Genomic DNA, 14,618 nt, shown 5'->3' on the forward strand with positions numbered 1-14,618 from the left:
ACGGTCGAAAACTTTACTGAGGTCAGCGAGCATAGCACCGAGGTCCTCCATGGTCTCAACCATGACTACAATGTCGTTGGCGAATCGAAGATGAGTGGAAGTACTAGTCATTAATGTTGAATGTTGATGCCTCGTCCTTCCAGTCCAAAACCTTAAAAGCATCCTCCAATGCAGCGGTGAAGAGTTTCGGAGAGATCACATCTCCTTGTCTGACTCCCCGCTGCAGAGGAAGGCTTCATGCTCTGATCCTGTAGTCGGACGGACATAGCACAGTATAGGTACACCCTAATTAAGACTATTCTATAAGCCGAAACACGGCTAGGGTTCTATTCTGTCTTGGAATTCCAATGCCTGCCTTAGTGCTCCCTTACCAGACCCTGAATGTTAGTCAAAGATACCCTGAGACGATTCTAACAAGCTCAAACACGGCTAGATTACGACAGTTTCAGTCTCCGAGTTCCAGTGGCTAGCTTTTGGCTCCATCGCCAGAAAGAACAGCCTTTATGGTATCATATTATTGTATAGTTATCAGAAACTACGCATAATAATTAAGTTTCGTGTCAATACTATTACTAAGGGGCTGTTTCACCATCCATTGATTAGTGTTAACTGGCGGTTAGGTGTGATGCTGTCTCTATTTGTTTTGTTCGAATAGACGGAGATTCAAATGTTCCGTTACACATAAATCCCAGGAAAAGCTGATATAAAAAGACCCGTATATATTTACTAAGTTGTGTAAGGTTGATCTCAATCCCGTTTCTAAACTTATCCTATATCAATTATTTCACCGCCCGCCCTTCATAAATAACTTACGATTAATATCATTTCAATTCGATGCTAATAAAATAACCCTCTGAAATAATAAAAGTCCCCATTATATAGTAATAATATCTTCAAGATATCTTCACTGACTTAACTTTCTATTATAATGTAAATGTAGGTATATAAACGATGTCCTTAGTAAAGCTACAACATTACACTCCATTATTATGTGACAGTCATGTAGAGGTCATAATTCGACTCTGTACGTGCGTATCATAATATTTGATTACTGTAGGTCGGAGCTAGGGATGCAAACAATATTAAGTAGGTATCATATATCGATAAAAATATGTCAAGCGGTCTCTGACGGTCGCTCAGCGGGTCGGCCGGTGGGCGACCAGTTTATAATGAAGCTTGTGTGCTTTTTAAGCAATTTTTATGATTAATAGATAATAACAGAAAAAGAGAGAGAGAGACATTTAGACATATTCAATACAGAGAAAAAATACACTGGGTTGCATTGAAGCTCGTCAAGCGAGCTTATGCAATTTTGAGCACTTACGTTGAAAAAAATAACTTTTCAAGTCGATACCACTCATGACTTAAAAAGCCAGTTCTAGTTACCCAAATAGTTTGGCTGCCACTGTAAATACATTTTCTTGACAAGTCTTGTCTGCTCTTAAGAGCAAAGATGACATACACCACTTACGGCATTCCGTAAGTGGTGTATGTTGTAAGCAGTTGCCCACAATATCGTCTAACGTCCGGCTAGTTCCTAGCCCAAATACCTAGTTACCCAAATAGTTTGGCTGTCACTGTAAATACATTTTCTTGACAAGTCTTGTCTGCTCTTAAGAGCAAAGATGACATACACCACTTACGGCATTCCGTAAGTGGTGTATGTTGTAAGCAGTTGCCCACAATATCGTCTAACGTCCGGCTAGTTCCTAAAAAATATTATCTTATTATCAACAACAATAACAATTCACCTAACACTGTATTAAAAATAGATATTTTTTTCGATAAATAGCATCGATAGAATTTAGTTCATTTCCCACCTCTTACTGGGTCGCTGTTCCTTAAGTACCTACTGAATATTCTTCTGTGCCAGGTGTCAACGACATTTACGATATCTCTGACTAACAAATTGAAAGGACTGTTATATTTTGTACCTACCTCTTTATTATTTGTGATTCTTTAGGTTTGAATTTTGCAGTGCCGCATATAATACGATTTTAAAGGTGTAATTTTGCATGCAATTTTTAATGCTGTTATATATTAGTATTACTTATATACAAGTATTGTAACAACTTTAAGAATAGGTGCTAAGACAACGAAGTGCTCTCGTTCTGGTAAGAGTAAAATAAGACCAATGGTACCGGGTTGGAACTTCCATGTCAAGGAAAGCCATGGTATTTTTAGAATGCATTTTAATAGCTGGCTAAGCTCTGGTAAGCCATCCTTTGGTCCAGTGTTTGAAAGAATGTGCGAAAGTCGAAGAGTTTTTTAAAAACAAATTGCGTTGGTGTCAAAACAACGAAGAAAAAATTAAACTAGATATTTTAGCGGCCTCGAGAAAAGATAAAATTTTATTAAATTCTGGAATGAAATTAAGAAGCTTAATTTTAAACAAAAGTTACCTGTGAGCGTGGATGGGTGCCAGGAACCGGCGCTGATAGCCAGTATCTTTAGTGATAGGTTTAAAATTTCCCCGAGATGTATACCAGAGACGGCAGTGGAGTGTGTGCTCGAGGATAGGCCTTTTAGTTGTAGTTTGGAGGCTAAACCACAACAACTTATTCGTTTCTTGCCTAAGGAAGTCGAGAAAGTGGTTATGAGCATGAAACGGGGCAAATCACCAGGCCATGATGATCTTAGTCTTGAGCACATACTCTTTGCAGGTGACAGCATATACAAGAAGCTTTGTACTCTACTAAATCTATGTACGCGATACTCTTATCTCCCGCCAGACATGATTCGTACCGTTGTCGTTCCGATTGTCAAAAACAGGACGGGAGACCTGTCATCGTCGGCTAATTATCGACCAATCTCCTTAGGAACTGTAATAGGTAAGATATTTGAACGGTTGTTGCAGCCCGTACTGCTCAAGGCTGTTAACATAGATGATGCGCAGTTTGGTTTCCGTCCCGGTCTTTCCACAGACTCTGCTATTGTTAGCTTGAAACATGCTATAAACCATTACGTGAGTAATGGCACATCTGTCTACGCATTTTTCTCGACCTGAGCCGAGCTTTTGACCTTGTGAATTATGAAATTCTATGGAGCAAAATGCGAGGCTCTGGTGTGCCCGAGGACCTGGTACGAGTTTTCAAGTACTGGTACGGAAACCAAACTAACTGTGTGAAATGGGGCGACATGACATCTGATAGCTATATATTAGAATGCGGGGTGCGCCAAGGTGGGTAACCTCTCCGGACCTCTTCAACCTATATGTCAACGACTTGATGGGGAGGCTGAGGAACACCAAAATTGGTTGTCACATAGGTGGTGTTTGTGTGAACAGTCTCAGCTATGCTGACGATATGGTGCTGCTGAGCCCTCCATTAAGGCCTCAGGAAATTGGTATCAGTCTGTGAGAATTATGTCAACTCTCATGGGCTGATATATAATGTAGCTAAACGGAAGTTATGGTTTTCAAGGCGGGAAGGGGTCCGGAGAATGTGCCGGAGGTCAGACTGAATGGTGAGATAGTGCGCGTTGTGCGGCAGTTCAAGTATCTGGGCCATATACTAACGGATGACATGAGGGACGACAAGGATATGGAGAGGGAGAGGAGAGCGTTGGCGGTCCGAGGGAACATGTTGGCCCGGAGATTTGCCAGGTGTAGCAGGCAAGTCAAGTGCACGTTATTCAACGCCTATTGTCTTTCTTTCTACACTTGTCAACTCTGGGTGAGGCACAACAGCAAATCGTACAGCTCCATAAGGGTGCAGTATAATAACATATTCCGGGCCCTTATGGGTCTGCCCAGGTTTTGCAGTGCCTCATCCATGTTTGCTGAAGCCGGAGTACCTGACTTCTATGCTGTTGTGCGCGCGCGCATAGCCTCCTTTTGGAGGGGCTGCGTCGCTCGCGGAACAGCATCTTAAGTGCGGTCTATCTTGATGTGGACAGTTCCATCTTTAGGTACTGGCTTTCCGCCCATCAAAACGAGAACCGAAAGTAGGTACAACCTAACTTTATTTTATTTTATTTTATTTTCTATTCCTTATTGCTATTTTGTTTTTGTGTTTTATTTTTAATGATTTGATTTAATTTTAATTTTAATTTAACTTTATTTTTTACATAATATGGGTGTACTTTGAATGCCTGAAAATAAAACTTTATTATTATTTCGAAGGATTGCTTTTTCTCAGCTCTAGGCTGGTATTAACTACATTTACGGGTTATCCACCAAGTAAATGTAGCAAGAGTTATAATAAATATATTTTAAGAAGATTGCTGAGGGCTATTTTCAGGGTCTAGTTGCATGAACTTTCTCACTATTCTGCATTATTATTATTATTATTATTATTATTATTATTAGTAGTAGAGTTAACCCACAACGACTAGCATTATTACAAATTAGAATTCATATTATTATAAATCGAAATTATTGATGTGAATGTGTATAATATACCATTGTAAATTTTCTATTTAATAAATGAATGATAATTATTGATTATTTTTTTAGGATTCTTTATGAAGTGGCATAACTTCGAGCTGGCTTTTATTTAGGTACTTATCGTAAGCTTAAGGCTGGAGTTATGCCGTGGCTGCTCGAACGTCAGACGATATCAGAGTTAGAAAGAACTTGGCATCTTCACTATTTATAAACTAATCGTATTACCATAACCGAGTAATACCTTGACGTTTCCAACACATTGCAGTGGCCGTGGTCACGGGTAGACCCTGGCTGTAGTCCTGATTGTGGTGATATTATTATCATTATATACATCGCAGTCCACTGCTGGACATAGGTCTCTTCCATGGCGCGCCACAACACTGTCTTCAGCCCCTCGCATCCATCCGCCACCAGCGACACCGTGCCTCAGGACGCCCTACACTACGTTTTCCCGTCCGTCCAAGTTGTATTATATTAAATAGTTTTTTTTTTAATTATACTCTGTCTCTTTCAAACAGGTCCTTGTGTCGCTGGCGTCGTGGGTCTCAAGATGCCACGCTACTGCCTCTTCGGCGACACAGTGAACACGGCGTCTCGGATGGAGTCCAATGGGGAAGCGCTCAAGATACACGTGTCTCCAACTACGAAGGCCCTGCTTGATACCTTCGGGACGTTCCATCTGGAGCTGAGGGGAGAGGTCGCTATGAAGGTAAAGGGTTGTTACAGTCTAGGAAACTGAATCACGTTTGGTACGTTTTCTGCCACTAATGTCATATTGACATTCCATACTTTTGTCAAGGAAATCATAGTAAAATTAATTATTAAAAGGTACATGAATAAGTTTTTTCGACTGTACATCATTTTTGGCCTTTCCGACGGAATTTGGAACGTAAGAGTCGTGACTTATGACAGTTGTGATAGATGGCACCACTTGCCACTATTGATGTATGCAAGTGATCAATATTTTCATGGTAGGTTGGTCGCGAGTCCGTGGTGACGTTCATAGTACGTTTGGGACGTATAGTCATGAAATAAGGGCTCAAATCCCATTCTAATTTCTAAAAAAATCTTAGATTTCGTTGACCAAACAAATAATATAATATTTTTTTATTTTTTACTGTTTTAACTCTCTTAATAATGATATTATTATGTTAATTAACCAAAAAAAACGAGTAGCAGATAAGATACATGACTCGAGAAACAAACATTCAAATGAATCCAATATTTTCAAATAAAAATGAATATTGCGTTGCTCCATGCAGAGAACGTAGGATTTTATGTTACATTGAATTTACGATCCATCCCATTATTCGTATTGTATCTAAAGATACGACCTCATGCAACCCTCTTGACTGGCAAAAGATAAGACGTAAATTAAACCTGATAATGCTTACTTGCTGAATTGAAACCCAGTGAATTCCCGCATACGAATGCTATTAAAAGATTTCTCATTTGTTCGGTTTACCGAGCAACATACTGACTCGGCCAGCTTAACATCAGATAAAAGGACATACTTTTCACGAAGCTAGGTTTTATATTTAATGATACCGTAATAAGTAATAATAATATTATTATACCGTCATCTATTTTTTTAATGAATTACGAATGTGTTGTTAGGCTTAATCCGGGGCCTTGAGATAGAAGATCTTGGCAATCATGATTATGACATGCTTTTTATAAAATACTAGCTGTTGCCCGCGACTCCGTTCCTGTAGAAGTATGAAAAATAGTTAACGTCCTATTTTCAGACCTACCAAAGTGATTTATTATACATAGTTAAGTACTCTTACAATTAAGTACTCTTAGTTATCTGTTTTTATCTGACCACTTTATAATTGTTCTGAAAGAAACGCTAATTTTTCAAACAATAATGTTTCAAGTATCTGTGTGATATTTTTTCGACTTGTGTTTGATTTTCATGGATTGGGGACAGTCAATCAAAGAAATTTAATGAAAGGGACGTGTCAGATATTTTTGCACAATCCGTTGTGGCAGATATAAATGTAGGTGACTGTACGTAATTACCTAACATTGAAGCTTTGACATCATTAAATAACTAATGAGGGTCTATTCTATAATCTCTATTACCGGATCTCCTAAGATCATTAAACTCAACTGAATGTGTGCTTATTTGTACCGTAAAACGAAACGGTCTGATTTGCATAATTAGGTACCCTTAAGGTCGTTTGTCACGGTCAGCTAGGCACTACAGTGCCAGTAGATGACGTTAGTGTGCAAATTCCACGTATTTTATTTTTTTTAGGAATGAAATCGTGGATATTTTTATAAAATAATGTACATACCGCCAATAGCGTGAAATTTGTGATATATCGTACCAAGTTTCAGATGTATTTTAATTTAGAAAATATTTTCACTTGATCGCTGCAGTTTCGACTGAGATATTTTCGCACACATGCTTGTAATTTGTTGTAAACAGAAGTCTTTGTTAATTTCGCTCTCATGATCATAGAGCAGATTGGCCCAGTTGCATAAGGCTTGAGTTTACTCTATCCTCAGCTTAGGAAGTTCGGGTTCAAACCCGTTGTAAGGTTTAACTTTTTTTTTTTTTTTTTTATTGTTCTCAGTTAATGATGATAATATTTTTGAAATGTGTAGCTAAAAAATTATAAGACCTAATTTAGGCACAAACTTTTTTTTTTTAAATTTTAGGTAAATCTGAATATGCACAGCACAACTACAGTAAGTACTATGAGACTTATAATTCCTCACATCCACTCAAGGGTTGCTTGGTAGAGATCCCTTCGAGGGATAAGTTCGCCTTTACAAAGTCAAGGAAACCGAATCACGTACCAGAGTGGAACCCAAGTGGAACCTTTTCATATTCAATTGCGCTGTGATTTCTTTGGCAAGTGTATGGGATGTCAACATGACATTAGTAGCACATAGGTTCCACCCTGGTACGTGACTCAGTTTCCTTGACCGTAACTCAACGATTGTTTTTTTATTTTTTATTTACAATACACTTTACATACTATGAGAAAATTAGTCATAATCATTATCCCTATACATTATACATACCTACATATAGAGGCCTCCTCTCACAATGAGGGCTTGGGCGTTATTTTCAACGCAGGCCCAGTGGGAATTGAAATATAGCACACACCATTAATTATATAGCAGGTGTGTGTACGTTTCTTCATGATATTTAATTGGTTGGGTAGTAATCGAAGGCTCTACTGAACAACAAATAAAAAAGTCCATCACTAAGTCAGTTTTTATTTATTTATTTACATCAGTCAATTAAATTAGCCCACATACAACCACTGCTGAGTGCCTCTTGCATTTTCACGCCACTTTTCCAGTCTTGTGCCAGTCTCGTACACAGCTTATTAGCCGACAATGTATGTTATGACAGTGTTTTTCACTCTGTAATTAAATATTTTATTATGAAAATAAAACATATTTTGAAGAAGCATATTTTGTCAAATGAACTTTTCTCTGAACTCCAAAATTACCGAGATATGAGGCTCAAAAGTTAGTCCGCTACCAAGGGGCTGGGGACTTGGAAAAAAAACAGTAAAAAAATCTGTCCTAAACACCTATGGTCATGGAAACTGAGACTTTAGGCCTCCCCCATAATTTCCCGTGTTGCCAATACTCGCCACGTTTGATAAGCGGGTTGGCGAGCGTAGTAAGTATATGATGTGGGGTTGCTTGGAAAACGCTGCTGCCCATCTTCTGATATTATCCCTCAGCCGATTCCTACGCTACCCACGGGGGTGGTGGAAGTTGTATGTTGTACTCAGCCTCTACTGTACTTACTTTTTAATTTCCTTATAATGCGTCTTTTTCGAGACCAGAGTATTGATGCTTTATGTATTTTTTTCGCAAAGTTCGTGGCTTCATAGTTTCCAATGTGAATTATAATTCAGTTCAATACTTGAAAATATAACTGCATTCACATTATAGATTATAGATAATGATAATCCCGCCAGTTTCCAGGACAAATTACGATAATTTAATTTAGGAAAAAATTACTTCATTAGTTTACAATGTCATGACAACCTATGACAACAAACGAACAAAAAATTATGACTTGACGAATTTGACATTTGACTTGATGTTTTTTATTTTTATTTTATGGAAAAAGCCACAAGCCATGGAGCCTTTATCTGATTTTATCACTACTAATTTATAATCCGTTAATGCAATTTTCCGTACTTATTTGTTAATACGTTAATGTTATGTGATTTTCTTTCTAATTTCTGTCGGAAACCCAAAGAATTGGCAATACATTTGTTCGTTGCACTTCAGTCTTTTGACTGACGGACTTTGTACCTATGGCCAGCAAAAATATTTAAAAAAAAGTTAAACGAGCTTCAAAATGGTAATTATGTGATTTTGATCAGACAAATCAAACGAAATCTGGCAACGTCGCTTAGCATCGAATTGTCAGCGAGTTGACAACGTAGCTGAAACACACACTACTAACCGAGCCGTTGGCGTACGATACTGTCGCCGTCCACTCACATATTGACAAAAAATAACTAAAATAATCATCTAGATTAAGCTATTAATCAAAAGCTTTCTTTAGGTAAATAAAAATGCCTCAAATAAAGAACAAAATAAAAGTCAACAGATGTGATTTTAATTTCAAATTATTCTTACAAGCGCACATGATTGTGTTAATACATTAGTATGGAAATCGTTCCACCTTAATCACTTGTAATATTATCTACTTGTTCTATTATCCATTCTGTGGCTTAATGATCTCGCGGCTGTTTTCACATCGCCGTGAAACTGAATAAAGATGACCTAAATAAAACACATTTCTTTTCAATTCCAACGAGAAATTCATTTTATATTTTTTTATAATTATGAAATATTGTCTGCTACTTTGAATATTCGTGCCCTTTATTCTTAGACAATTAGTGCACATGAAGCACTGGTTAAGTTACACACACACACAGTGTTTTAACAGTTATTCACTCTGGGCTTGATTAGATCTAAATCGTACTTATTTGGAAAAACAGACGATGGGAGCATATTCCATTCTTTAGCCATCGACATTGTAAAAGACGAAGGGAAGTCTCTTTAAAACTCTGATTGACGTACATTTAAAGATCTTAAGCTTAATAAACACTTTTGTTCACAGGGAAAAGGAACAGTTATCACATACTGGCTATTAGGAGAGATTGTTGATCCAAACGCTCCACCAAAAGAAAGGCCACCACTACCAAAATTGCAAACGCAGTCCACCGACAGTGCTTCCCTGTTACACCTCACTCCGTTCAGACAAAGGTTAGACCATGGCTCCAGATCATCAAGCAGACGAGGATCTGGAATATTCCAACAGAAAAACAACGACTATGTTAAGTTAGAAAAAGAAGCGCAACCTTTATTACAAAATCTCAAAATGCAAAGACAACAGTCTGATCCGGCCGAGCCAGTTGCTAACGGCGTCCCAGCGCCAGAAGAAACAGACAAAATCAGTGTTACCAATTCTTTATCTCTAAATGTTAACTCACTCAACCATAATTCAGTGACTCAGAGCGGACAACCTAAAGTGAAACTGAAGGACTGCCAAATGAACGCCATAGGTAATCATAATTCGAATAAAGTAGGTAATAATAATTGGATACCTAAATTACCTCAAGCCAGTTCGTTCGATAATGGCGCTAGAAAAGGTAACCAATGTCTTAAAGACTATAGCAGTGTACCATTACTGTCTAAAGCTGATACGCCAAATGATTCAATCGTATAATAAGCGTACTTAATGTGTTACTTAGGTAATAAATGGCAATTTTAAGAGAGAAATTTTAAATTTTACGTGTGACTATTCAATGTTTTAAATGTCGGTAGTCATTTAGTAACTCAAGTGTGCTCAGATTTAGTCGTCTCTTACATTCCTAAATGCGAGCTTTGTAAGACTATCCTGCCATAGGTGTGATACTTTTTGCTGTCACGAAAACGGATAATAATATCGAAGTTTCATTCATTTGGCTGAACTTCTAGCTGTATTTGCTGCTAAACTACACTGTGTACTTAAATGTTGTACTTATTTATTTTTCCAGTGATGACACTATACTAGGTTGTAAATATACTTAAGTGTTTATTTATTGTAAATATTGTAGTATTAAAATGTAACGTTGTTGTGATCTTAGCAAAAGGTATTCTGAAGAAATGTAATTATTAATGGTAAATGTAGACAAAATAAATATTAAACCCTCGATGTTTTCAAAACGTTATAGCAAATATAATGAGTGAGAATGACATGATTTTTGATTTCTTATTCTCAAGTATTATAATTTTATCTTCCCGAGAACGCAGGACTGGTCGATGTGATATTATTTCGGGAGAGGCATGTGTCCAGTAGTGGACGTTTTTCGGTTGACGATAATGATGATAATTTTAAACTTAAATTTTACTTCATGTAGTAATGTAAGAATAAAATCTGGTGGTTTAATTTTTAATAAGTTTGTTTAAAACGTACATTAAGCCAGGTTGTGGTTGCTATAACAACTATCGAATTACTTCCAAGGTCGAATTGAAAGCCGTAATTTATTTCAGCCCTTTAATTTAAACTATTCATCAGCATCCTTTCAATGGGAAATAATTTAATTTGTAAATACAAATTGCGAGGATTCAGAAATATTTGTGTAATTATTATGACACGTTTGTATACAAATGTAAAAGAATCATCTCATCTCCAACCGACATACGTCCCACTGCTGGGCAAAGGGCTCCTCTCAGAATGATTGGGCACAGGCTGAAGTTTCCATGCGGGCTCAGTGCGGATTGGAAACTACACACACCATTGATTTACTTCGCAGGTAAGTATAAGTATGCAGGTAACATAGTAAAGAAGTTAAAGAGAATAAAATATCATCAGTATTATTAGTGTCTCTTTTAAAACGAAGCTCTACAGTAGACATGAAAATTATCCGTAATTTTACTTGTTTCACAATGTGCGCTTCTTTTACAAATACGATTTTAATTGTGGTACCAGCAAAAACAATCTCGACTGGCCTTTTTGATCCCTTTCGGGGACGGGATCGCAAAAAATAATGATTAATGACCAAAAACCTCATTTTTTGGGCAATATAACTACTTCAGGACTTCCAGTCCGTAAATCATGTTTTGCAGATCCGCTGTCCGGTTTCATTACATCTTTATTAATATTCCAAATGAAGAGGAATAGCGGATATTGTCTGAAGGTAATAAAGAAATAAATTTCCCTGGTTGGGTTTCAATTATGCATTTGTGGCAAAAATATTTGATGAAACTCGCACATAGCTAACGTATAGGGCTACAAGGTTAAATTTTTGGTTAGCCAGATTTATATATTTTCAACAAAAATTGGAGAATTGAAGGCCATGGTTTCCCGTTTTTGGCTGCAAATAATAATTGCTTCAAGAATTTTCACCCACTTATGCTAACTGTTAGGTAATTAAGTTATATGTACCTAGGTAGCCAGTTTTTGTTTAAAAGTTAGCTTTTGGTTAAAAAACGCATAAAAAACAGTCCATTCGTTTGGGGGCTGTGTGGTGCTACACAGACAGAAACACACACACAGCGCTCAAAATTTTCCCTTATGACACTCCTATTTTTGCGTCGGAAGTTAAAAGTAACTTTTTAAAACTTCAAAACAACCAACGAAATAAAACCACAACCTTTATGATTCTAGAAGGTATTTTTAAAATCATATCTTTTATTTAATATAAAGGTAGGTACCTACCTATCTACTTAGAGGTAAAGAATAATGTAAGTACCGACAATATTTAAAGCAAATAAAAAAATATTGCATTATCTCTTCAGCTTTTACTAAAATAAACTCGGTTCGGTAAATATAGAATAGAATAGAATAGAATAGAAGACATTATTACAATCGGAAAATTGATCTGAATCAAAACGAAGAAGCAACGTCCTAAGATAATTAAGGTAAGAAGTTATTTTGACTAAAAATAATTAATAATAAAAGCAGCAAATTTTGTTTGAACTGCTGGCTAACTAGTCTTTTTTTTTAATATTTTTTTAATTATGATAGCTTCCACTGCACGACTGTAACAATGAATACTAAATCTAAAAATAAATCTAACAAATTCATGAGTTTTCTTATACCTCTAATATTTTGAACAACAAATAGAGGTTGATTCAAACGGTAAATTACGCTCAGCCGATGAATGCAGTGAATGTATCTGACAGGTTCAATCAGAAGATAGGTAGTTGATTACCACATCTCACATTATCCTGTCACAGTATCTGTATACACAGTAGCTTAGCCTTATGTATTTTCTTCTTCGTGAAATCGTAGGTCAAAGTCAAATTATTTGTAATGTACCTATACCTAGATATCATTAAATCATATTGTAAATCTATTTAAAAAAGTATACCTACCCCCTTGAGTTTCTTGCCGCATTATTTTCAACAGAGATTTTTCCGAACCGTTGGTTGTTTTTTCGACATTCATAAGTGCTTGTGTTTGTATAGCCTGTGGTATAGCCTAAATTGAATAAAGATATTTTGACTTCGACTATTAATTTTTACCTATAATATCGAATAACAAGCATGAACATAAAGAACAGAAATTAAATAAGAGAACCGCTTCCTTGATACCTATTAAATTTTTGACCTTAAACTCTGTAGGTATTTGTTAAAAAATCGTCATTTGTACCGCACCAGGATACGGGAAAAGCAAAACGTCCAACTTTATTCCCTCAAAAACCAACTCACGTAGCACCGTCAATTTCATTTTACCGAAAACGTAGTACTATTCAGTTGTGGCGCACGAACGTGTCAATTACGGGATCCAAACGGAGTTCAAATGCAAATTTCGCTCCGAATAAATATACATACGTCCTTAATGGTGCGGCGTAACCGTTCTACCTCCGATTCACAGATCACCTTGACCCGATTTAAAACCTACGAAAATTCTAATGCGTATCCTGTCCCCTTTTTCTCTGACCCGTTGAAGTAAACGAATTCTTGAGTGAAAACCGCGTCTCAATAAAAAGACTGTGGTAGAAGCTGGTTTTTTTCTTCTTATTATTTTGAAATTATTGATGACTATTGTTATAATAAGTGACTTTCTCAATTTCAAATTCCTGGTATAATTTTATAAGTTAACATTTTTTTTTCTTCACACGCACACACACAAACATCACGCCTGTCTTCCCAAATGGGGTAGGCAGAGCACACGAAACGTTACCGCTTCGGAGCCACTTTTAGCAATTTTAGGTTTTATGTTTGACAAAAACGGTACAATAGTGACACAATAATAAAAAAAATATGAATAGTGAATAAATAGTCGTGTTTTCTTCACAATATGTAATTTAATAGTAGATTTTAAGCAATCATTTGCAAACACGTGAATCTGCAGCATTGTCAGCTACTTAAGTACATACATTGACGAATTACAGCGAATAAATGAATGATAATGATGATTATGATTATGAGACCTTATTGTCTAACACACTTGGAATCATAATAATATTTACCACTTCTTTCCGTCACACGATAAGACGAGGGTAGAAAGAGAAAAAGAAAATATCTGCAAAAATCTTTTGAAAGATTTCTTATCCGCCAACAAAATCTCAACAATTACAAGTCCAAGTTTTGCTGCTGCTTAATTTATGGAAATCCAAATTATGCAAAGGTATTATGTAAATCATAATTTATAATTTTTCGAGTTTACGAACCTTCTGAGACTTACCGATAAACTTTGCCGTAAACTAAGATTAGGGTAAGAATTGGTGGCACTCAAGGAAAAACGTTAAAATGTATTCAAAAGTAAAGTTATTTATTGCTTGAGGGAAATAAAATAAAACAATTCGTATTACATTATAAATGCGAAACAGTTGGACCCATGAAACATTAAGGTTTTTTCATCAGAATGCTTGATGAACGTAGTCAAGCATAAGACGCGCCTAAAATACCAGCCAACATATAGAAACATTTATTTAACAGCAAAAAAAACATGGAAAATATTGAAACAGATGTGAAATCAAACCATCTGCAGAAATAATTTGGATTCGTTTTATGGAACAGTACTAGGTCCATACGTGCTCAGTACTTATCATTAAGTTTTATAAGTAGAGTGACAAGTAACAGTAGCGTTTTACACATTAGTGTAAGAGAATTACACTAGGAGAATCAGTCTTAAGTTAAATTACAAATCTTAACTTGACGTGGTTGACACTACTCGACTAGTGACTAGAATCAGTTAATTTTAAGCCATCTTCTACTCGTATTTATATGCTAATGTACTAAT

At 36.3% G+C, this 14,618-nt stretch overlaps 1 protein-coding gene and 1 long non-coding RNA gene across 2 annotated transcripts in view; one reads left to right on the forward strand and one right to left on the reverse strand.

The window, feature by feature from the left end:
* The window catches only part of LOC141439211 (atrial natriuretic peptide receptor 1-like), a 456,076-nt gene extending 445,455 nt beyond the window's left edge, over window positions 1-10,621 (forward strand). The window contains exons 19-20 of the mRNA XM_074103397.1: window positions 4,906-5,096; window positions 9,504-10,621. Of these exons, the coding sequence (XP_073959498.1) occupies window positions 4,906-5,096; window positions 9,504-10,112 (800 nt within the window). The 3' untranslated portion in view covers window positions 10,113-10,621. The remainder of the gene's footprint in view (window positions 1-4,905; window positions 5,097-9,503) is intronic.
* On the reverse strand, window positions 7,403-8,972 carry LOC141439033 (uncharacterized). Its single transcript, XR_012452548.1, has 2 exons — window positions 8,171-8,972; window positions 7,403-7,774 (listed from the first exon to the last, which is right to left on the reverse strand). It is a non-coding gene; the product is annotated as an uncharacterized lncRNA (long non-coding RNA).
* Window positions 10,622-14,618: the final 3,997 nt, after the last annotated feature.

Source organism: Choristoneura fumiferana, chromosome 20 (assembly GCF_025370935.1).
Source record: "Choristoneura fumiferana chromosome 20, NRCan_CFum_1, whole genome shotgun sequence".
NCBI lineage: Eukaryota > Metazoa > Arthropoda > Insecta > Lepidoptera > Tortricidae > Choristoneura > Choristoneura fumiferana.